The 23,374-nt window shown below is 40.2% G+C and overlaps 1 protein-coding gene across 4 annotated transcripts in view; it reads left to right on the top strand.

Annotated features, from left to right (window-relative positions):
• The window catches only part of robo3 (roundabout, axon guidance receptor, homolog 3 (Drosophila)), a 205,275-nt gene that overhangs the window by 168,073 nt on the left and 13,828 nt on the right, over nucleotides 1–23,374 (top strand). For all 4 annotated transcript variants that reach the window (XM_042008552.1, XM_042008555.1, XM_042008553.1 and 1 more), the window contains 8 exons: nucleotides 349–473; nucleotides 3,991–4,162; nucleotides 8,234–8,439; nucleotides 16,825–16,906; nucleotides 17,966–18,134; nucleotides 22,515–22,681; nucleotides 22,796–22,917; nucleotides 23,022–23,238. In XM_042008552.1, the coding sequence (XP_041864486.1) occupies nucleotides 349–473; nucleotides 3,991–4,162; nucleotides 8,234–8,439; nucleotides 16,825–16,906; nucleotides 17,966–18,134; nucleotides 22,515–22,681; nucleotides 22,796–22,917; nucleotides 23,022–23,238 (1,260 nt within the window). The remainder of the gene's footprint in view (nucleotides 1–348; nucleotides 474–3,990; nucleotides 4,163–8,233; nucleotides 8,440–16,824; nucleotides 16,907–17,965; nucleotides 18,135–22,514; nucleotides 22,682–22,795; nucleotides 22,918–23,021; nucleotides 23,239–23,374) is intronic.

Below are 23,374 nucleotides of genomic sequence, written 5' to 3'. Positions count from 1 at the left end.
CTTGGAAAAGGCAATTTTCCCCCACTTCTCCTGACGTTGTCAGATAAGCACCGACATCTGGTTTGAGTGGCAGCGAAATGTATTGTTCTCTATTATGTTTACTGGCAGTCAATACAGTGCATGTGTGCCTAAATGTGTGTGTGTGTATGGAAGATGAAGCGTCGAGCAAAGCTTGAGAGAGTTGTCAGTTATGGGTTGTTGTCATCGCTGTTAGCCTGTCACAGCTTACCGACTCAACGTCACTGCTGGCAGATTCTTTGCGTATTAAGCTCGGAGACAGAACGCAACACAAAGCCTTCGATTCAAGTTCGACCTCAATCCCGTTTCCCTGTCTTCTGTGTGTTGCAGTGCCTCCTCAGATCATCATCCGACCACGAGACCAGATCACAGCTCCGGGCCGAACTGTAACCTTCCTCTGCGGTACCAAGGGAAACCCTCCGCCAGCCGTCTTCTGGCAGAGAGAAGGCAGCCAGGTGAGAAGCTGCCTGTCACATGTATTGAGGTGAACTCTGAAAGAAATTATGTTTAGAATAAGTCTGCTTTTTAGAGACACCTGGCAAGGTTTCACGCTCACTTTGCATTTGACAGTTGGAGCACCGGAGCGTGAGGTTTGAGTGACAAGCTCGGTTATTTGTCAACAAACTGGTCATACAAATGGGCTGCATCACAAGAATATAATGACTACATCACAAATACACCTTTTTAATTAGGGTGGTTTTTATGCACTAACGGCATCGCCTGCATGCGACTCGTCTTCAACTCATGAATCAGATCTAAAGCAATGTTTGTAATTAACCATAACCATAACCATGCAACATGTCTGTGATTCTAATAGGATGATGCCATTAATGTAACATTCTCTCAGTCCTGAAATAAACATTCTAATCATAATAGTTGGCAATAAATGCCAGTTCTGCTGTCTGCATCATTATCATCTAATACAAATGGGATAGAGCAACATCAGTTGTAGCTATAACATGAATGAAATATTTTTGCAACCTGGATGAGGGATTTCAGTCAGTGACTTTTTTTTACATTTATTCAGACATAATCTCTCTTAAAAGAGGTGTTTTGCAGGTAAATTGCTCAAAAAGCCATCAGCTGATTTTGATTATTGACACCTCTATTACTCGTTAGTCAGAAGAATGGAGGGACGGCCCCAAAATTCCCCTTAGCAACACCATGAGGATCCAGAAAGAAGTGAACCAAACAAAGATCAGTAAAACATCCAACATCAGGATGGATGGAAATGAATCAGTGCTCTTAGCAAAGCTAATAACACTTGTGTGATTGCAGTATTAATGCAGAAAGGCTCAGAAAGATTTTAATACCACATGAGTTGCCTTTAAATTGACATTATATCAAGTTTTAAACAAGACTATTAAAAACCATACAGTGCACACAGTGGTTGGTGTCTTTAATGCACCAAGTAGTACTTGAGTGGGAAAGTGGGAAATACATCACACTTTATAATGACAAAAGAACTAAAATTGAGAAGATTAAACTTGAAAATGTTAAGTTTGTACAGTCTAAATGCATTTAATATCACAATTATATGTTCTTTTTTTTTATTCAGCTGATTATAGCCACAGTTAAAGGAAACACCAACAAAACAAACGGTCGACTCTTAAGGCAGCATCCTGTAACGTTAGCCTTGTAGTCTGATCTGATTTTCATGCCACTTTGCTACATCTGGTTTAATATGAACCCACATCTCTTCTCACGGTCCTGGTTTTGACTGTCATCTTTTGCTTTCATCATTCAAAGCTGTGCGCTCAGTTTAGAGGCAGTGTGACTCACGCTCATACCTCACTTTCTCATCATCCACCGAGCATATTATTCACCAAAGCATGAGTCCGCACAGGCCTGCATGTCTTCAGAAGTGAACTTGTGTGCGTGTGTGTAGGTGTGTGTGTGTGTGTGCATGTGTGTAGGTGTGTGTGTGTGAGTGTGTTGGAAAGGCGAGAGTTTGATAAGCATTGCAGCCTGTTGGAATGCTCTGAAAAGCCTGATGAGAGTGCGTGGGTGCCTGTAGCATGGCTCCCAGGTATAGATTAGAGGGGAGAAAGCAAGATTGAAGGAGGTCTGGAGAATGTGTGTGGGAGACGGACAGCTAGTGTGGAAGAGAGAGATAAAGAGGAGAAAGCATAAGAGGAGGAAGATGAGAAGGTGAGGAAGTATGTGGGAAGCATGTTGGGAATAATGGAAGGCAGTCTTGGCAGACAATGGTTGAGTGGGTTTTGAGTTCATGGTAGCTGCAATTTGTCCTGTTCGAGTGACCTGTGGCCTTGTTCATTTCGTTTAACTGAGTATAGATAATGGAGATGGATAATGGAGATTTTATGACAGATGTTAGAAGCACAGTTCTTAATTCATTTTTTCTAATGTTGAGTGGATCTTGAGAACAAATATGCAAAATCCCCTTGTGGAAACGGTCTTAGTGTAATGTTGACATTTTTTTAACTCCATTTCCAATGTCCAAGTCTCTTGGTTTAAAGGTGAACATAAGCAGGAGTTTTGTTGTGCTTTGATTTGCTTTATCCATACATTCACTGCTGCTTATCTGAGGTCTGGTAGGGGGAGCAGTAGTCTAAGCAGAGAGACCCAGACTTCCTCTCCCTGGCCTCTTTTCTAAGCTCCCCATGGGGGGATCCCAAGGCGTTCCCAGGCCAGCTGAGAGACATGGTATTTCCAGTGTGTTCTGGGGCTTCCCTGGGGCCTCTTCACGGTGGGAGATGCATGGAAAACCTCCTCATTGCAGCATCCTAACCAGATACCTGAACCACCTCATCTGGCTCCTCTGGATGTGGAGTAGCAGCAGTTCTGCTCTGAACCCCTCTCAGATGGCTTAGCTTCTCACCGTTGATCCAAGGGAGAGCCCAGACACCCTGCAGAGGAACCTAATTTTGGCTGCTTGTATTCGTGATCTTGTTTTTCTAGTCACTACCCACAGCTTGTGAGCATAGGTGAAGGTGGGAGCATAGATCAACCAGTAAAAAGACATCTTCGACTTTCAACTTCTTCACCACAGCAGACCGATGCAGAGTCCACATCACTGCAGACGCTGCACCGATCCGCCTGTCAGTCTGCAGCTTCATCCTTCAGTCACTCATGAACAAAACCTCGAGATACTTAAACTCCTCCACTTGGGGCAGAACTTCATTCCCAACCAGCAAAGGACACTCCACTCTTTTCCGACTGTGATTTGCATCTTGAATGAGAATAAGAAAACACACGAAAAAAACTAATTAAAAAGAAGACTTGACATCCATTAGGGGTGATTTAAGCACTTACATCCCACCTTATCTAGCAAAGAATAAAATAATGTGACTTATGGTCGTTTTGTGGTCTTAACAATGTCCCGCATATTCCCAGTGATGAGAGTAATTCCTAGGAAGAGCTTTCCAAATTTTCCTGTGAAGGATGTCCACCACTTTAGTTGTTTCCTGATAGAACTACTTCTTATACTGAATTCCAACCACTAGCTGTGTGGTTTACTGCCACCCTTGTTTTAACCAGTCACAGCAACATTTCTGATTCACATTTAGTTTTTTTCTGCATTTTAACAGATTGTTTTCAATTTGTTTTGGTAGTGAACAGAAACCCAATGGATTTGCTAAATTAACCCAATTTATCTTTTAAATGTAACGCCTTACATCACTGACTTGGATTTCTCTGGAATAAAAACTGCATTCAAAGACTTATGCAGTTGCCATCTTTCATGTCTACTGCATATTTAATTTAATGTGAAACAGGATGTAAATTTTGTTCCATACATTTCCAAATGTCCTTAAACACCAGGTCCAGATTCAAGGACGAGTCCAGCCACACAATTAACTTTATTTAAAAATCTTTTTAGTCGCGTTTTCCTTTCTTTCAACCTCAATAAATGACAAATATTGATGACAAAATGAATGACTGAATGTATAATATGAGTAAATAATGGCGGTAAACAAAAGACTTATCTGCACGATTGTTGTTCTTCTCTAGATCTTGCTGTTCCCCATCCAAGAGCCGTTGCAGGCGGGTCGTTTCTCCGTGTCACTCAGCGGTGAGCTGACCATCACCGACGTGCGGGTGGAAGACTCCGGCTATTACATCTGTCAGGCCATCAGTGTGGCCGGCAGCATCCTGACTAAAGCGCTGCTGGAGGTGGAAAGTGGTGAGTACATAAAGAGAACCTGATGATCCAAAATAAAGAGAGATTGAAAGGGCGGTAATCAGAGATGACATTAAAAATGCAGTGATACAGTTAGCTGCAATATTTTATGACTCGACTCTGCTTTCCGTTCACATACATGTTGTTTCCCATGCACAGCTGTTGCATTTGCTCTCAAAACCATCACTCAGTTTAAATGATGTGGAAGAAGTCAAAAATGTTAATCTTCCATCACATGATGGACCCAAGTCTTGTATTTATGAGCCTAATGAAAAGAAATAACCTCCTTCAGAGAGGAATTTATTTTAGCTGTAAAGAGAACCATCTGTGGATAAACTGATGCTCTGGTGATTTAATGATGTTAGATAACTTTAGCTAACGGTTGCTGATGTTTAGTTACATCAAAAACATAATATTAGAGTATTATACAGAACACAAAGCAGAACCTAATGCCGCTTTAGAACAGAACAACGCAACATCAGCATTGATCCTGGAGATGTCAAAGCTTTAAAAAGTGGTCAAATCAGGACATTTAAAGAGAGACTTGACTTTAAAAATGAAAAAGAAGACTCACAGCACTTAGTTCTCATCTTTCTTGAGCTGTATGTCTCACCACTCCATTACTGTAGATTGATTTTCTAGTACATTGCTGAAAATGATCAGATAAAAGCAGTTGCACATAAGAAACTGACTGCTATCTGTCCAGCACACTGGTGTCATCCCATGTCAAAGATGTTGCCAAAAAGCAGGGATATTGAAAAGACAAATATCTGCAACATTCCCCCTAAAAACATCAATAAATAAATAAATGCATTAAACATTTCTCTAGACCCTCAGCAGGTGAAACAGGGTGTGAATGCAGCAGCAAATATTCTGGAGCATTTGCTGCTCCTCAGCAAGTCTATAACAACCATAATCAAGAAGCTTCACCAACTTTTATGCATGTTTTAAGGAAAACGCAGTGATTCCCACAGTGTACTATTTTGCATTGTGTTTTGCCTTTTCTTTGCTCTTAAACAACATTTGCCTGACTCTTCCCTCACATGTCAAGCTGTGGAAGGACTTCTGCAGCATAAAATCCTGTGCTGTGAAGTTCATGTTGAAAACAACTTATGAAAAAGAACCAGACTTTTTGTCCAGACCCTCACCTGAACGTCTCTGTTGTTCATGTGTGAGTGCAGCTCTTTTTGTTCTAATATATACAGTTTCCATTTCAGTTCAAGGTGTGTTCAGTTTATCTATACGGCCAGTCATCTTAATGCACTTCAAAGACAAACAAGTCCAAATCATCATATTGCAGTTCTAATCCAATTCAGTCAAGTTTGATATGATTGTATATTTTCATGCTAATAAAAAGAAAATTTAAAAAACCTGAAGTAGGTAGGTTGCATTAATCCTCACTTTGGTTCATGTCCCCATGCTGTGCATGCACAACGTTTCGGGTGTCAGTGCAGACGAGACAGGTCATTCAGAATAACCTGACTCAGTTTGGGTGCTTTTTGTCTTATAAAATGCAGTTAATAGAGATTTTATGCATCTTCATACAGCTTTATTCATGAATGACTCAAGTTTCATGTTGCAGTTGAAGAGGTCATGAAAGAATTCTACAGATAAAGGAAAGAAACTCATGAAATTGTCTCTCCACGCATATAAAGATAAATTATTGTTCAGAATCAGCCTCACGTGCACGTTTCTAAACCCCCTCAAAATCCACCTCAAATTAAAATATTCTTCTTCCCAAATGTGCAAACAGCAGGAGGCCTAATCTGATGTAATCAAAGGGGACAACTGCTGATTGTTTTATGCAAATAACCCAGCTACAACATATGTTCCCCTCCCCGCATCCCTCCAATAAACAGGGGTTTTGTTCAGCTCCATCTACACTAACCCTCGTGTTGGCTTTTGACATTTTCACTTAAACTTAAGTTAGCTGATTAATCAGATCTCTCCACAACACCAAATACTAATGATGGCATCGTCCACATCTATGTGCAAATGTTAAATACCTGCCGTGAGCTACAATCAACCTTCAGCTCTTTCCATAGCATGTGCGAATGTGCAGGAATTCTTTCAACTTGTCCAAACCAAGAATAACTCTGCTGGTTGGCAGTGTTTACATTTGAGACTGAACTTACAGACATGCAGATGTTGAGCACAGCCATATAAGTCCATAAGTTAGTTGGAGATGAGTGAGGCTGCAGCAAGCTGGCAAGATGAATGTGAGCCCATGAGGTCAAGTGAAGACGTGCAAACTCTTCAGGACATCTATTGTATTTATAAATAATAAAATGTACTGACTGCAGACAGAGATGTACATTAAATAAGCATGCACACACTGTATATCTGTATAAAGGGTTCAGTTATCTTCTTGTGACACCTAAGAATCTGTCAGCATCCCTTTACATAATCACTCTTCTCTGTTAATATATAATATATAGTTGGTAGCAAATAAGGGCAGTTGTTTTATATTAAATGAGATATTGATTATTTGGAAGGGACAGTAAATGTTAATAAACATTACATAAAAATGTCCTGTGTAAACAACTAAGATTTTAGCCAAAAGGGATTTTTTATGGAAATCCAAATAATAGGTGCTTATATTTCCTCTAAGATCACTAGTTTAAAGGTTCCACTGTTGCCCAAAGGTGCCTTAAAATGTAATATTCATTGAGCCTCTGCTCAACACCATGCACAGTGATCCATTGCTCTGATGGGAGGTAACTGTATCAACATATTCTTGTAAGAGAGAAAAGAAAATCTATGTCATTGATTTGCATGTTGAAATGGGGCAGGGCCACAGAGAGGTGGACCTGAGGGCCTCTGAGAGAAACGGCTCTCCAGTTGTGACATCTTACATGTCACTTGGCAGGACAAAGACGAAGGCTTGCAAGCTAAAGATCAACAACAGCGTGTTGTTCCCCTTAATTCTCTCATCCATGACAGCAAGCACCAAATTCATTATGAAATTATTCAATTGGGACATGATGAGCGAGGTTTCAAAAACCAAAAGGGAATTTTGGTTTCCTGTTTTAACTTGCTGGTTTTCTCCCAGGTAATATGCTTGTATCACCTTCACATTTCTCTTTGCAACTTCAAATATAGAAGCTGATCAAAAACCTGATGTGCAACAATAAGTCTGATCCCCAGTTGAGAAACTTACCTGAGAAAAACAGGGACTTCTCTAAGCCCCCCAAAAAACCAGGTTTATCTGTTAGAGCTTTAATTGATACTCTAACATGAAACTCTAACAAAATAACATGAATGTATAACGAAAACCTTAACACATAAATCGTTAATTCTTTAACACATAATGTATTATATTTGATACACACGGTTTCTGAGACCTATTGCATCACTTTATGGCAAAACTTTCCTCAAAACCCTTTTTTATACAATCTGATACTTGTCTTCTGCCCCCTGGTGGAAAGCTTTTGCAATGCAGTAACTTAGATGATACTGTAATATACCCTACATATATGATTTTTTTCATTTAGTAAAAGGACCAAATAAAAACTTTAGATTTTTTTTTCAATAATTTTTGGGTGAGATGTTAGACTTTGGCTTGATGATCTGACCATCTTCGTTTTATAACATCACAGTGTTACAGGTGATTTCAGATTTTGCTTTAATAAAAAAAAAACCCTGTTTAATAAACTTGTGATTCTGTAGCTACCTAACAAATCTTATCCAGAAAATGAAAAAAAAAAATTTATATAAATTAATTAATTACTTAAAAAAATAAATAAAAAGCTTAACAGCTGAGTTCCATATTTCACTAAAACTCAGTTTTTTTCTGTTTTTGTTTCATCAAAGACTTGTGGCCACAAGTGGCCTTTATTAATAAGTAGCTTGACAGGAAAGGGGGTCAGAGACAGGGGATGGCAATCAACAAAAGGCCCCCGGCTTGGATTCAGTCCCGGGCTGTGGGTTCTGTAAATGTGGCAGCTTCTCTGTCTTTTAACATATTTTAAGCCCTTACTGTCAACCACACGTAACTTCCAATTCTCTGAATCAGATTTACTCCATCTTCAGTTTTTTAACTCTTTTTGTCACCCCTCTGCTCCATCCACACAGCTCCCTCAGACCGGGTCCCTCCCATCATCCGGCAGGGACCAGCCAATCACACACTAGCTCCTGGTTCCACCGCTCAGTTACACTGCCACATCATGGGCAACCCCATCCCCAGCATCCAGTGGGAGAAAGATGGCCAGAGGATCCTGGGAAACGATGGTCGAATCAGCTTAATGGAAAACGGCACCTTTCAAATCACCAACCTCCAGGTGAGAATCAACTTTTCCTGCGATGACCTTCATTGTGGATGCGACACCACATCTTACACTAAACTTTTGAAAAATGCATTCGCTCTCTGCATGTTTGCACAGCGAACTGGATCCAGTTTACACAAGATAAACGGGTTCCACATGAGAAAACAACAGCTTTAATTACCAGGAAAGTATGGAGCACTTAAACAGAGGACAATTTTACGGTTGATTCAAATGATGAGTTTTTACGAGGGGAGGAGAGGTGGGGAAGGGCGAGGTGTGATCGCCATGATAATGAGCACACAAGGCCATTAGCGGTCGTTAGTGCCATCTGACTCTGTGCTAATGAAATCCATTCTGCCCAGAATTGCCTCCTGGGTACGAAGCAGCACCTGAGGTCACCGCAGCCTCCATGAGACTCGAAGAGGCTCGCGCATTAATTGATTGTGGGCTCTCAATGATTAACGATCTCTGAGACTTGTAATTAAATCCTCAATACATCAGCACAAATGAGGACTGAATGAGTGAGCTGGAGAGAGACAGAGAGACGTAGGAGGCTGAGTGAGAGGGGAGGACTGAAGCAGGAATAGCTGGGAGTCAGAAAGCTATATTACGTTTAATGCTGCATTCATGTCATGTGGGAATGAAAAGACTTGACAGCTGAGGGTACGACGCTGGAAGTGCTCAGGCTTCGAAACGCATCTGAAGCTGTCGCATACCATGTTGACGCTCTTTGTGGAGTTCGGTTTGATCTGGAGCATAGAAACAAATTTAATTTCAGGGTGTTCATAACATTCGACTTTAGCAGAAGTTGTTTCTTAGTAATGATGCTCCATGTATACATCCATCACTTAAAATAAAGCACCAGCTGCCACACTGATGGAACGGTATGAAGCAGCTGGACCTCTCATGACGTCACTGGGATGCGGATGACTGGATTTACTCAGTCAAGTGTCAAAATCTGAGCTGAGAATGTGGGACATTGATCGTTTATGACAGCACAGTTGACCATGGCGCTAGTTTATGTAAACGAGTGCTGTAATGATTTTTATGTTACCAGTTGCTTGTTTTTGTAGTTTTAAACTTTGTCAGTTACAAAGAGTCAAACCTATTTTTCTCAAATCTCCATCTCTGCTGAATACTTGCTACAGCTCTGCTTGCTGGACTCCAAATCCTCTTTTTTTCCTGGATGTTATAGGAAATGCTGCACAGACTCCTCCTCACCTAGAACACCTCTGCTGGAAGCAGCTGGTGTATTGATCTGATGCCAAAAACACTAAGCAGCAGTCCTACACTAAGCTCCTACTCCGTGTCTGAGCTTAAAAGTTAGTTCATCCTGTTGGGGAAACCTAGAGAAACTTACACTCGCCAACCATTTCATTAGATTTGCCTTTCTAGTACCAGTTGGACCCTGTTTTCCTTCAGAACTGCCTTAGTTCTTGGTGTCATAGATTCAACAAGATGTTGGAAATGTTCCTCAGAATTTGCTCCAGATTGATATGAAAGCATCACACAGTTGCTGCAGATTTGTTGGCTGCATATATGATGAGGATCCCCTGTTTCACCATGTTCCGAAGGTGCTCAGTTTTATTGAGATGTGTTGACTGTGGAGGCCATTGGAGTCCAGTGAACCCTTTGAGACATGGTGTACTACATATATGCATGACATAGATGTCCCGAGATCGCAGCTAAAAACTAGAGGTGACCAAGCTTTTGCTGTTGCTGCTTCTAGACTCTGTCTAGGTCTTTCCTCAAGTTTTATAACAGCTCAGCCTTTGAATATTTTTAGGTCTCTACTGAAGACCCCTCTGTTTGGACTGGCATCAAGCACAAGTTGAGCAGAATTTTGGCAGCTCTTGTCTTATAAGGTTTATTAACTTAAGTGATTTTAATTTTTATTGTATTTTATTTTGTGTATTTTACAGTCAGTATTTTTATTTTTGTGTAAATGCATGTTTTGCTCATGTACAGCACCTTGGGCAGCAGTGACTGTTTTAAATGTGCTTTATAAATAAATTTGACATTGAAATTGATATTATCCTGCTGGAAGTAACCATCACAAGATGCTACACTGTGGTCATAAAGGGATGGACATGGTCAGCAACAATACTCAGATAGGCTGTGGTGGATAAACCATGCTCAGATGGTAAGAAGAGGCCCTAAATATCTCAAGAAACCACCATCAGCAGCATGTTGTTTCCACCAAATTCTGAGCCAGAGCTGAAATAGAGACTCATCAGACCAGCAGCGTTTCTCCAACTTCTATTGTCCAGTGTTGGTGAGTCTGTGTGAATTGTAGCCTCAGTTTCCTGTTCTTAGCTGACAGATGGCACCCGGTGTGGTCTTCTGCTGCTGTAGCCCATCTGCTTCAAGGTTGGATGTGTTGTGCGTTAAGAGATAATATTCTGTATGTATATGCCTTTCTATCAACTCCAACCAGTCCAGCTATCTTCCTCTAACCTTAACAAGACATTCTCGTCCAGACAACTGCTGCTCACTGGATATTTTCTCTTCTTCAGACCATCTCTGTAAACCCTAGAGATGGTGTGCGAAAATCCCAGTAGATCAACAACCATGTCGTGTTTAAAATGACTTAAATTAAATCCCTTTTCTTCCTCATTCTGATGCTCAGTTTTAACTTGCATTAAGTTGTTGCCCTGTGATTGGTTGATATTTAGCTTTTTATGTTGACAAGGAATTCAACAGATGCACCTGATAAAGTGGCCGGTGAGTGCAGATTAAATGGCTAAATAAAAGCTTTTGCATTACAAGTCAGATACTTCATTATGTCATGCTATTATAGCATCCACATCATTCTGCCTATCGATCTCCTGTTGTCTGCTCTCACTTGAAACAAGATACCTGAACTCCTTCACACGGAGTAGAAATACAATAGAATGATGGTCCCATCTGCCCCCTTTTATAAATGGTTTTATGCACCTTTCATGTATACATACAGTATAGATGAAGGGTCTTTTTACAGAATTATACTTTATGTCTTGTCTTTTTTTTTATCTGTCTGTAAATGACTGCCCAGTAGTTCCTGTATGTGCACAAATTTCTTGAATCCTAAATCTTGAATTATGCTGCTTTAAACTCGACTAAAAACAGCTCAGGTTCAAGCTGGAGGACTCAGCTCAATGAAGCCAGCAGGACCACACCGTCTGCAGATAGCAGGGATGCAGTGTTGATGCCACCCAACTGGGCACGCTCCAGCTCGTTTTTCAGAAAAAAAACATATGTACACTGTACAAACATATGTATGGACTAAATCTGTTGTTAAAAAGCTATCACAGTTTGTCCCAAGGCACCCCTGTAAAAGGGATTATTACAGATGGTTCAGTGTGCTGACTTTTAGCTGCCAAATATATAAAAATGCAGCTTTATTTGTAGATCACTCACTATACATTTATCTGCAAAAATCTCTCAGATTGATTCCATTTTGCATCTGATAAGCAAAGTTTTCTCACTGACAAAACCATATCATAAATGTAATGGTAATGAAAAGAGAACATGAAAATGATTAAAATACCCCCCAAAACAGAGAATTAAATCAGCATTCACAAAACATTTAAACCTGAAATAATCTGTAGAAGTAAGTGGATTTCATCTGGGCCCCAGGAGTTGGACAGATGGTCCGTTTGTTCCCCACATCCTGGCAGTGAGAAGATGCCATTACCCTGGGATCCCTGCCAGACTCTCCCCTCTCCACTGCCAAGACGTCCTGGACAGGCGGGAAGTGTGTATGTGTGCGTGTTGCTGTTAAACGGCTGATATGGGCACAGGGTACAAGATGGGGACAGCTGATGCAAGGTTGAAACAAAACCGAGGAAGCCAAACAAAGCCTGAGGAGGGTGAGAAAGAGAACATGGATGCAACTAAACACATTAGAAGGGATTGTGATCAGGTTAAAGCAGGAAATCGAGTTCACATGTTGACTTAAGTCCCCTGTTTACATGTGTTACTGCTGGTAATCAGATTACCTTTCTGCACCCCACCAAAAGATGATCAGATGTCATTATAGTTTGTGAAGCAAAGAAGGGGAAAAAAGCTGTCCACACTTAAAGAAACCGCATGATTATGGAGCAGAAATATCCCAAAATGTCAAATATGTGATCAGCAAATAAATGGATGGAATTTGGAGCATCTCTCCTCCCTCCTTTCCTCCCTCCTTCCTCTCTTCCTGTTGCCTCAACCATTTTCCAAAGCAGTCTGTTTCGTGTGGTGCCCAGAGCTGCTGGCCTTGATTAATAGTCAGGTGTCCCGGCTGTTTATCTCCCCTGCCCTCCACGCAGAGTCCCCATCCACCGATCAGACGCTACCATCTGGGGATCTGCTTCTGTTTTTTTCCTTCTCAGACAGACGCACCATCAGCTGGCTCACAGGTCAACTGAAGATCAGGACCTACAGAGGAAGAGGAGGAGCGGTGAGGGATGTTGTACGGGAAGGGGAGTCACCTGCCCCTCGTCCTGCAGGACGCTCCAACAAGCCACTTAGGCCTGAATAATTCCTCTGTCAACGTTACTGATGAGCCGTCGCACTGAGGCAGGAGTGGGGAATCGGCGAGCCATTAGTCATGATCTGTTCTGCATAATGCATCAGCTTTTCATTGGGAGGAAAACAGGCTGGGTTCAGAGAATGAGGTGACTGGTGGATTTGTGGCTCTGCTTGTAAACTAAACTACAGAGGATGGAAACTAATTAAAATCTCCCACAGCACACAGGACTCAGCAGAACTACAGTATTTGTAGACTTCAGTTAAAATGTAGACAACCAGTTCAGCTCATTTTGGGATATTTTTGCACCACAACAAGGAGCTGTGATGCTCGAGCAAACATAGTTGTGTTAAATGTGATTTCTCACCAAAACATATGCATGAGAATCTTTTTTTCTCTTTTCGTTTGTTGTATTATAATTCAATTAAATGCTTGTTTTGTGAAGCACCATCTTTATATTTCTTTAAATGCCCCCTTTACAACGTGCTGTAAGTAAAACTCTGAGCAGTGACATGTACAGAGGCTGCAGCTCTTCCATGCAGCCGGCCCAGGTTTGAATCCCAGTGTTTGCATCTGAATAACACATACTTGGTTAATGCTCATGCACTTAACCCATAAATTCAGCTTACCACCAACGAATGAGCAATCATACAGTTTGTTTTATGTCTGTAAACTGTTGATATCCACTTTTTACTAAAGCTTGTGTTTTTCTTCATTAACTGAATTTAGTTTATTAAGATCCCCATTAGCTGCAGCAAAGCCACAGCTATTCTTCCTGGAGTCCAACAGAATTAAACATACAATAAAAAATAAATAAATAAGAAATAACATTATGAAAACAAAACAAAATAAAAGCCATGTTTACATATAGTCCTCACATATAGCCATGTGAGCTTTATGCTTCCTCACTTGCTGATATTCGCATTATGAGACACTTTGTCATATAACCCAGTGCATTATCCTTACATTGGTATATTGTATATTCTTTATATTTACACAAAAATATTTCAACCATAATACTATATTTACATGTCGACTATACCTATTTATACCCTACTACAATTCCATTCATATAGATATACACACATTGAGATGATATTTGCTCTGTAGTCACACGTGTGTTGTGCAGGCAGCTCTAGTTGTAGTTTGTTTAACATATCTCCAGTGGCATTTGACCGAACCAATGGGCAATTTTGAGATGTGATAATATTAGTGATTGAATTGTTGTTTTCAAGATATTTGGAGTCATAAAAGTTCTGTGTCTCCTCATAATTGATTTGCCTCTACCCATGTTTGCAATCATATTATTAATGTGTTTCAATTGTTACTGTCTGATGAAGATGTTAGAGAGATATTTTCTCCAGCAGCATACCGCTATATAAACAGCATAACACACACAGGTATACTAGTTTGATAAAGAAACCTAACCCAACAGATAAAGGCTTAACTTTGCACTTCTGGTACATTATGCCAAATTGTCAGAACACCGGTCTGGAGCCCTTTGCTACATGTCAGACCCCCTCTTTCTCTCTGACCTCCCTCCTACAGTCAAAAAAAGGCTACTAGAGCCCAAAATATCTCTGAAGACGCTCATCTTTCTGCTGATATTTAAAGAATAATGAAGCAGAACCAGGCTGATGATGAGGTATTAGTGTGTTAACGGTGTTCCAGATGAGTCTACATGTTGCATAAACATTGAGTTTCAGTTTTGTTATGGAGGATTCACCTTGTGCTGTTTCTCCATCTGTTAACAGTCTCAGACAGGTTTGATCATTAGTTTCCGGGTGAGTTTAATTAAAGAGACACTACAGAAGGAGGTTGTTATTATTATTATTAAGACAGTTTCCATGCAGACTGGAGAAAAAAAAGATCGTTCTGCAAATGTAAAGCATGAGATAGCACAATGGCTCATGCAAGGAAAGAAAATATCGGACATCTCAATAAAACTTAATTGAGGTCATCGTACTGTTAATGAATTAGTGTGGGATTCTCAGAGCAGACGGGTTGGTTCAGATAAAAGCAGATCAAGGAAAGTCTCCAAAATGCATGTCCCAACAAGGCTGCCACGCCAGCAAGGTGGTGGTGGAGGGATGCTCTGGGCTGGAATAATAGATAGTGAGATATTTGACCTCTTTAGGATGCCTGAGGATACAGTTTAGTTTCTACCAGAAAGTGTTGCTTCTGCAGTAAAGGATACTCTCCATCCTATGATGTAAAAAAAACGTTGAATCTTTGGCTGCAATATGTATAAAGGGAGATAAACTGTTGCCACCCTCATCCTCCGACCTCAACACTATGGAGATCCTGTAGAGCATCCTTTAAAAGAAGATCTATGAGGGCAGTAGACCTCCAAAACAGCAACTTTAGAGGGCAGTTCTCAATGAGCTCCAGGTTGAAACTATCCATGGTCTTCCAGGTTTAATGGATGCGAGAGTTGTTATCAAAAGCCATTTCAGAGAAGGGCCCCTTGTTAACGTGAAACTGGATTTATTTATGAAAAGGATCTTCTACATAGTGGAATAAAAGGTGTACATTTTCAGTTTATTACAACCTATATAATGTAAACTATACATTTTAGATCATATTACTGTTAGGTCATTTCCAACCATTAAGTTGCTGGAGTGGAACAAAACTCCAGGACTGGAAACTTGTCCGACCCTGGATTTTTCAGCCCACTTACCAGCTGCACATGAAACCAGACTGTTCAGAGAAATATTTCTTAATAGCATTACATTTGACCGCCTGCTTGCTGAGCGTCGGCAGGTTTCCTTCTTCTCTTTTCACCTACAGAACATTCATCTTTTTTAGTTTTTAGGAGGATTTTACATTTTAAACCCAAGATAAATATTTTGTAGAAAGACATGAGGATGAAGGAATAACCTGGAAGCTCAGAGGCATGTTCAGAGGAGCCTCTCCCGCGAGTTGCCACCACCTCGGTGTCACGCTGAGCGATATCCCCAGCGTAGAGACCCCCAACATCTCCCTCTGTTGTAAGCAATTTCACAGCCTGTCTAGCTTTTGGCTCGCCTCCCCAAAAATTTAATAGCCAGTATTCCCACGCAGACACACACAAGCGTACGCACCCGGGCAGATTTTTCACACACCTCTTAATTAGATCTGCTCGTGGCCTGTCCAGAATGCTAAGTAGCCGTTAAGCAGAAAGGACCAGAGCTTTGGAAATTTCTAGACCTCTTGCTGGTCATTAAAATTCAGGCGTTTGATCCTTCTTCCAGCTCTCCTCCTTTGCTGTGTAGGAATCAGACCAGGAACATAAAAGCCACCAGCTTGACTTTAGTTTTTGACTTCAAATAGGACCACTAAGAATATGTCATTCATGGGAAGCTTGAAATGAAGGCAGTTGACAAAATATATGAAGTAGAAGCATCTTAGTCATCATTGCTTTGCTACTTAGTAGTTTTTTTCATGCACCGCTAATTCTGCTTCCCTTGTCAGCTGTACGTGTTCAGTTTTCATTTTAGATACTTACTCAATGCGATCTTTGGTTTCACACCTGCAGAACTGAGAGATTTTTGCCACGAACCAAAACACGATTCTGTAATCAGACACAAAAACAACAGAACAAGGAGACAAAAGACAATGACCCTCACATATAAACATATTGGCACTAATGGGAGCCAAAAGCTGATGACAAAAAAGGTAAATCTGCTTTGATGTGAAAGGGATGCAGAGGTGAAGTCACCTGGCTGGCTCTGCTTTATTAGCAGCTCTCTGTTCTGCCAGCTCTTCATCCTCGCCAACTTCCTGCTGTTCAGTATTCCGAGCGCAAACACTCTGCTTCAAGAGATATGACATTTAGTCTCAGTAACTTGTAATGGATGCATTAACACAGTATCGCGCTCTCACATGCATCTGCACTAAACTAATGATACACATTTTACCGTTGCCAGGAAACAGACTCTGGAGTTTACACCTGCCTGGCTTCCAGCTCCAGCGGAGAGACGAGTTGGAGTGGAGTGCTCACAGTCAAAGGTAAATTGTCTCTGCGTGATGGAAATCCATGTAGATCACAGCTGTGTGAAGAGCCTGCAGATAGCAACACAAGGATAATGTATGTCATTAAAAAGCAAAAGATGTAAGATAGAAAAAAATAAATACATAAATGAAGAAGCAGAAAATTAAATAAATAAAAAATGATTGACAAGATAAAATAATTTTAAAAAGCAAACTGTATAAAAAAGAAGTAAAATAAAGGCTAAAAAAAAACAAACAAACAGAAATTTAAGAAATGTAATCATTTAAATGCCAAAAATACATAAACCTGTTAAAAAATAAAATGAAATATCTAAAAAAAAATAATAAAAATGATAAACATAAAATAAAATAAATGAGTAAAAATATAATTAATGTGTTTAATAAATACGTACAAACGTACATGAAAAATAAGGTGCATTAATTTATTTTATAAAAAGCTGAAGTTTGTAAAAGCAGTAATCCTGGTTTTAAGTCCTGGAAACATCAACATCACAGAATCTAAGAGTCATAATGTCTTTGCAGGTCATTTTAGGTATTTATTATGAATATTTACCAGTATAAATGAAAAGAAAACAGCTTTAAGTGTAATTAAGCCACTTAGCCTCTGCTGGTCCGGAAGCTGAGCCGACTGCTCGTATAAACATCTGTAACTGTTTCCCAGTGAAGCATGGCGACATTAAGACTCTGCAAAAAACATGCCAATTCCCACATTAGAGATGCAACCGTCAGCTGTCTCTGCAGCTCACAGCACGCCACCAATTGAAATGCTTTGTGAGACTATGCCCTTTTTATTTTCTGTACAGCCCATTAGGAATTAGTACATAGAACATTTCAGGCTGTAGAGATTTTATTAGTGGCACAAAATGAGGGAATAACAAGTTAACAAGCTGCTCTGATGATGTCTACGTTAGTTTAATAGACTTTTACTGTCATAATATAAGTTCTAATGGCCAAATTGTGAAGTGTACTAGCAGTAAAGGGCGCCGCCCACATTAACAACCACTCAAATGTTCATTCTCTTGTGTCTCCTCTTGCATTTCTCCCCTCGCCGTCCAGAGAGCGCTGACACATCTGTAGCTCAGGCTGCAGAGCCCTTCCAGCTGCCAGGTCCACCCCACAAGCCCATCGTCACAGATGTGTCGAAGAACAGCGTCTCTCTGACCTGGCAACCCAACGCCCACGAAGGCGGAGCCGCCGTCACTTCCTACATCATCGAAGCATTCAGGTACGTTTGTATAAAACTTTTAGGCGCTTTCAGTCTGAATCTTTCACACTTCTGAAGTTTCCTCTTGTTCGATGTGCAGAGACACTGGTTTAAGGAAGCTCCTTCACCTAAACAGATAGTCAATTCAGCAAAGAAGTGAATAAAAAACATAAAATTGAAGGTTAAAGAGCAAAATAAAGGCAGTTTGGTGAAGGAAGAACTTGTTAATGCATGACCTTGAACCACTTTGTCTCAAAAAAAAAAAAAAAAAACTTCAGAATCAGCCGTCAAAGTTTCAGTGATAAAATGTTTTCACTCGCCCTCAGTGGCTCGTCTGAACCTGAATGAACCCTAAAAAGAAAAAAGAAAAACTCGGGTACTGTCACCTGGGAGGAGGTCCACCTTGGATTAATTAGAGCTGTACCAGATTTATCTGAGCGAGGATGGAGGAAAGCTTCCAGACGAAGACGGGCAGAGAAAATATGTCTGGATGGGAAGGAGAACACTGGCAGAGTTTAATCAGATCCAGATGTCCACTGTGGCCAGTGGCAGCAGCTGAATCTCTCAGAGTAATTCAAACGGATTCTTTATAAAGCTGATAGAGGAGACCACCAGGATGACTGCAATAAAACTTCCTTCCCTGAGGTGCAAAGGTTTGTTTGCAGGAGGTTTTGTGTTTGTGTGCATGTTCGTTTTAATGTTTTTTTATGTGTAAAATCATGTTATTTTCTTTCTGAGTATTAATTCTCCATGTGTGACTCTGTGGAAGCCTGAGCATTTCGTGTTCACAGGGCAAACACACATCCAACACATGCATTCATGAGTTATTTTGGAATAAAAGCATAAAGATACGGTACTAATCGATGGAGTGATACGTACATATAGGTCACATATACGGATAATATACGGAAAAATCTGCACCACATACCTGATGGATTCTGTTTTCAGATATCTCTGTGAACAGACACAAATGCATCCTGAAAAATCCCAAAACTGCATACCCATCCAGAAAATACCTGTATATTTGATCCTTCACAAACTTACTTCAGATCTTTCTGCATACTGGCCTCATTTTTGACCTATCGCGCTTACAGATCACGAGAACAAAAACTGGATGATTGATTACGCAAATTACACATCACTCTGATCAAAACTAGCAATTTACCATCTAAAAAATAAATAAAATCAAGTACAAAGGCCTGCTAATTCCTTAAGTATTTAAGAAATGACTTGTCATATTTTCAGATTAAATGAACTGTTTTGGTGTGATTACTGCAGGTCAGCTTTGAAGCTGGTTCACTACAAAGCTCCTCGAGACTCCTTATGGAAAAACTATCATTTAGAAAAGTTACTGCTGTTCTAACAAGGTGGCAATAAGTTCAAAGAGTAAAGGGGGAACGTGGTTGAGGGCTGATGAGATAATATATTTGCTGCAAGGCCAAGAACATGCCCTTATTTCCTGTTTGACAGCTTCGCTTGACTTACATTTTATTATTCACCACAACAGCAAATGGTTTCGTGTGGAGGTGATCGTTGAGGAAATACAAACCCGTCTGCACCACGACAAACTTTGGTCACGTCATGTTGTTTACAAGAAGAGAAAAATCCTAGAAAGCTGAAAATAGATCCCTGTATTGCTCTCAAATCTTCGTGCATTGATTAACTGTGTAGCTGCAGAGCAAATCAGCATTGCAAAACACTCCAGAGTACAATATATAAGAAAACACACAGACAAGCTTTAAATGCTGTCACTGATATGAAATATAGCCACTCCTTCTCTCGTACCTCATTTCAGTGAGATATTTTTGATTATGTTGCCTCATCCTGAAATTCATCTGATGTTAATTCCTGCAAGTAAGCTGAACATGTTATGTTACAGACTGAAATAGCCAACATCTTACATGTTTACAGATCAAAAGATTTCATTTTCATGCAAAAATAATAGACAGTTCATTGCTTTGGTTCTCAGATGTGTTGGATGTGGGTTTTTTGCACAATATCAAAGGAATTCGAGTCAGTACAGCAGATGATATTCACACAGCAACAAGAGAGCCAAAATGCCCAGAAGCTTTTTATATGAGGTTCTGCTTGAACAGAATCTGATTCCATCATCACGGCATCAGTTTTCAGGAGTGAAGCATTTGCATTAGAAAATTAGAAAAGAAAGATGCTGAGAATAAACTGTTAAATTTCTGAAGGCATTTTTTAAAACACATTCAAAAAGATTCAAAGTGATCTGAATTTAAATTTAACTTTAAACTTTCATGCTGGAAAAACCTCTTAACCCTTTAACTCCCAGCTCTACCATGTAGTAGAGCAGCTAATCCAGTGACTACAATGAATCTTATTAAAAATTTGTGGAAATTAACCTTTCTGAGGCATCTCCACCTCTCGGACTGGAGTCAAAGACCTAAAAAAAGTGTTTGCTATCCCATCACTGTTTCAAGCTTTGGCCATTTCACTGTTGTTACCATATTATTAACTGTTATCTCAACCCTTTAAGATATTTGAACCAAAATAATTGATTTTTTTATATTATTGATATTATTGTTCAAAGGAAAAGAAAAAATGCAAAGACACGTTTTCTTTTGCTTTTTTCTTGTGAACATTCACCCCTTGATGCTTGGGTCCCAAATTTGCAACAAACCCTTTCTAGCCTTTGTTGTTGTCCTCGTCATAGTCATCTTCTTATTCTTCCTATTGTTCCTCTTCTTTTCTGGTTTGTTCCTTTCGCTGGCCGCATGTTAGCTATACTGCTCAACACTGCCCCCTGGGGGTTGCAATGGTATTGCTCCGTTTGCTGCATCCAGCAACAGATTCACAAGCCCACCAAAAACAGACCAAATTATGCACATAAATGACGCAGGAGACGGACTAAAGTTCTGTCTGCATATTGTCTTCTGCCTCAAGCATTAATGGGCCTTTATTTTCCTGGAAAAGATGTCAACTGATGGTAGCAAATATTCCTTCAATATTCTAGTTTCTACTTATGTATCAATAGTACCTTTACATATTAAAAGTCATCCATACCATGGACACCGATGCCCTAGCATACCATCACAGATGCTGACTTTTATGTATTTAAGTGATAAAAACCTGGATGGTCTTTCTCATTTTTTGGTACACAGAAACAAATGTCAGTTGTTCTGTTTTGTTTTTTCTTTCTTCCAAATAGCAACTGAAATGAGGATTCATCTGTCTTCTGTCCATCTAAAATTAGTTGCTATCCAGAGAATTCATTAGTGTTATCAAGGCACTTCTGAGTCCAGGTAGTTACATTAATCATTGTAGTATGTCAGTTTCTCAAGTCCTGTCTAAAGACTCGATGCTTAGCTCATCCAGCAATAGTTTCTGTCCTTGGCCTTCACACACATAGATTTCCTAATGCTCATAGCCCCTTTACACTGGCTGGGCACCAGCACAGTGCCAAAGTTGGAACCAGTCGGTATGTTCAGACCAGAAAAAAAGTGGGTTCAGAACCTGAAAAGAGTACCAAAAAATAGTGGTTCGCAGTTGTGAACTGTGAGGTCATCTGTGTTTGTTTTTTGTTTTTTTGTTTTTGTTTTTGTTTTCAAAAATAGTAGATTGATGACAGAGCACTTGTTATTGTTATTATTTTCAGACAGGCTCACTGAGGTTGATCCAACAATGGAATGATTCATTTGTGTAAAACTTGAATGCCACTGCATTATGTTGCCCGGCAACCGCTTTAAATTTCGATTATGTAGGCTTGTGTTGATCCTAACATCTCTTGATGTTCGCTTGGTTGTCTGAACATATTGTTTATTTTGGGAAAACATAGGTTAAAACGGAGCCTAATGAATTGAGTTAGCCATCAACTTTCTAACACTATGAATCTGGTTAAACTGGTGTGAACGCAGACCAGTTTGCAAGAAAGCACAGATGTTCTGAGACTCCCGAACCATGTGTCAGCCAGAGCCAAAATGGAGTCTGTTTGAAAGCACCATTGCGTATTCTGCTCTGTAGATGCTGTAAAATCAACATTCTTACTTATTTTCTAAACTGATAGAGGATTTTCTGATTAAGTTTGACACAAAGTGTTGAAACATGACCGGTCGTTGTTTGGAAACATAGAACCTTTGGTGGATGTTCTTTTTATACCCAGTCATGACACCCTTACCTGCTAATTTGATGATTGCAGAATTTTCTAGAACGCTGTTGCTCGTTTTGTCTGTACACCTCTTGGACAGTGAAAACACTCCTTTGTATATGTGTCTGTTACATAAAGGCTTAAATTAATTAAGAAATTACACATTTAAGTTTTTAGAAATGGGGTTTTGTGTTATAAGTTACCAAATTTAAGTTAATGATCATAAGTTAGATAATATTTATATAAAGTTTCAGAAAGAGAGCAGCATTTTTTTTTCTCTTCCTTTGCAGCCAGTCAGCGGGCAGCACATGGCAGACTGTAGCCGACATGGTGAAAATTGAGACGCACACCATCACTGGTCTTCTTCCCAACACCATCTACCTGTTCATTGTCCGAGCTGTCAATGCCTATGGCCTGAGTGACCCGAGCCCCATCTCCGAGCCCGTCAGGACACAAGGTCAGTATGTTCTCCACCCATGTCCAATAAAGCCTGACTCAGATAGCCTCTGTAGTGTTTGTAAGTACAATTTGGCAGCACTCTGAAGAGAAGTGGTTGTGTGTTTTTACTCAGATGTGAGCCCTACAGGTCAGGGAGTGGACCACAGACAGCTGCAGAGAGAGCTGGGAGAGGTGGCCGTCCAGCTTCAAGACCCCGTAATGCTAACAACATCCTCGATCCGAGTGTCCTGGATGGTAAGTGGCTCAAATCCATGTTTTAATTTAAGAAGGAAGGTTTTTAAGGGTCATTTAAAAGGTTATTTTCATTTCACCCTATTGCCTCTTTCATATATTTTTAGGTTGACCGTCAGTCTCAGTACATCCAGGGCTACCGTCTCTTTTACCGGCCCAGCGGTGCTAACTGGCTCCTACAGGACATCAACTCTCCTTCCGAGCGCAGCACAGTCCTCGCCAGCTTGTTCAAAGGAACCGAGTACGAGATAAAGATCCGCCCTTATTTCGATGAATTCCAAGGCAAAGACAGCCGTACCCTGCTGGTTCGAACCCTAGAAGAAGGTATCAAATCTAATATCAGAGAGAGCTTCAGAGAAATTCCTTTTAGTGAGCTCTGCTATGTTCTGTTTGACACCGCAGGGCCTTGAACGCTGCTCTTCATTAGCCTGCATTACATTGTATGGATCTCAGTCATATT

The sequence above is a fragment of the Melanotaenia boesemani genome, chromosome 15, assembly GCF_017639745.1.
Source record: "Melanotaenia boesemani isolate fMelBoe1 chromosome 15, fMelBoe1.pri, whole genome shotgun sequence".
NCBI classification, from domain to species: domain Eukaryota; kingdom Metazoa; phylum Chordata; class Actinopteri; order Atheriniformes; family Melanotaeniidae; genus Melanotaenia; species Melanotaenia boesemani.
This window is presented reverse-complemented; position numbering and strand designations above follow the sequence as displayed.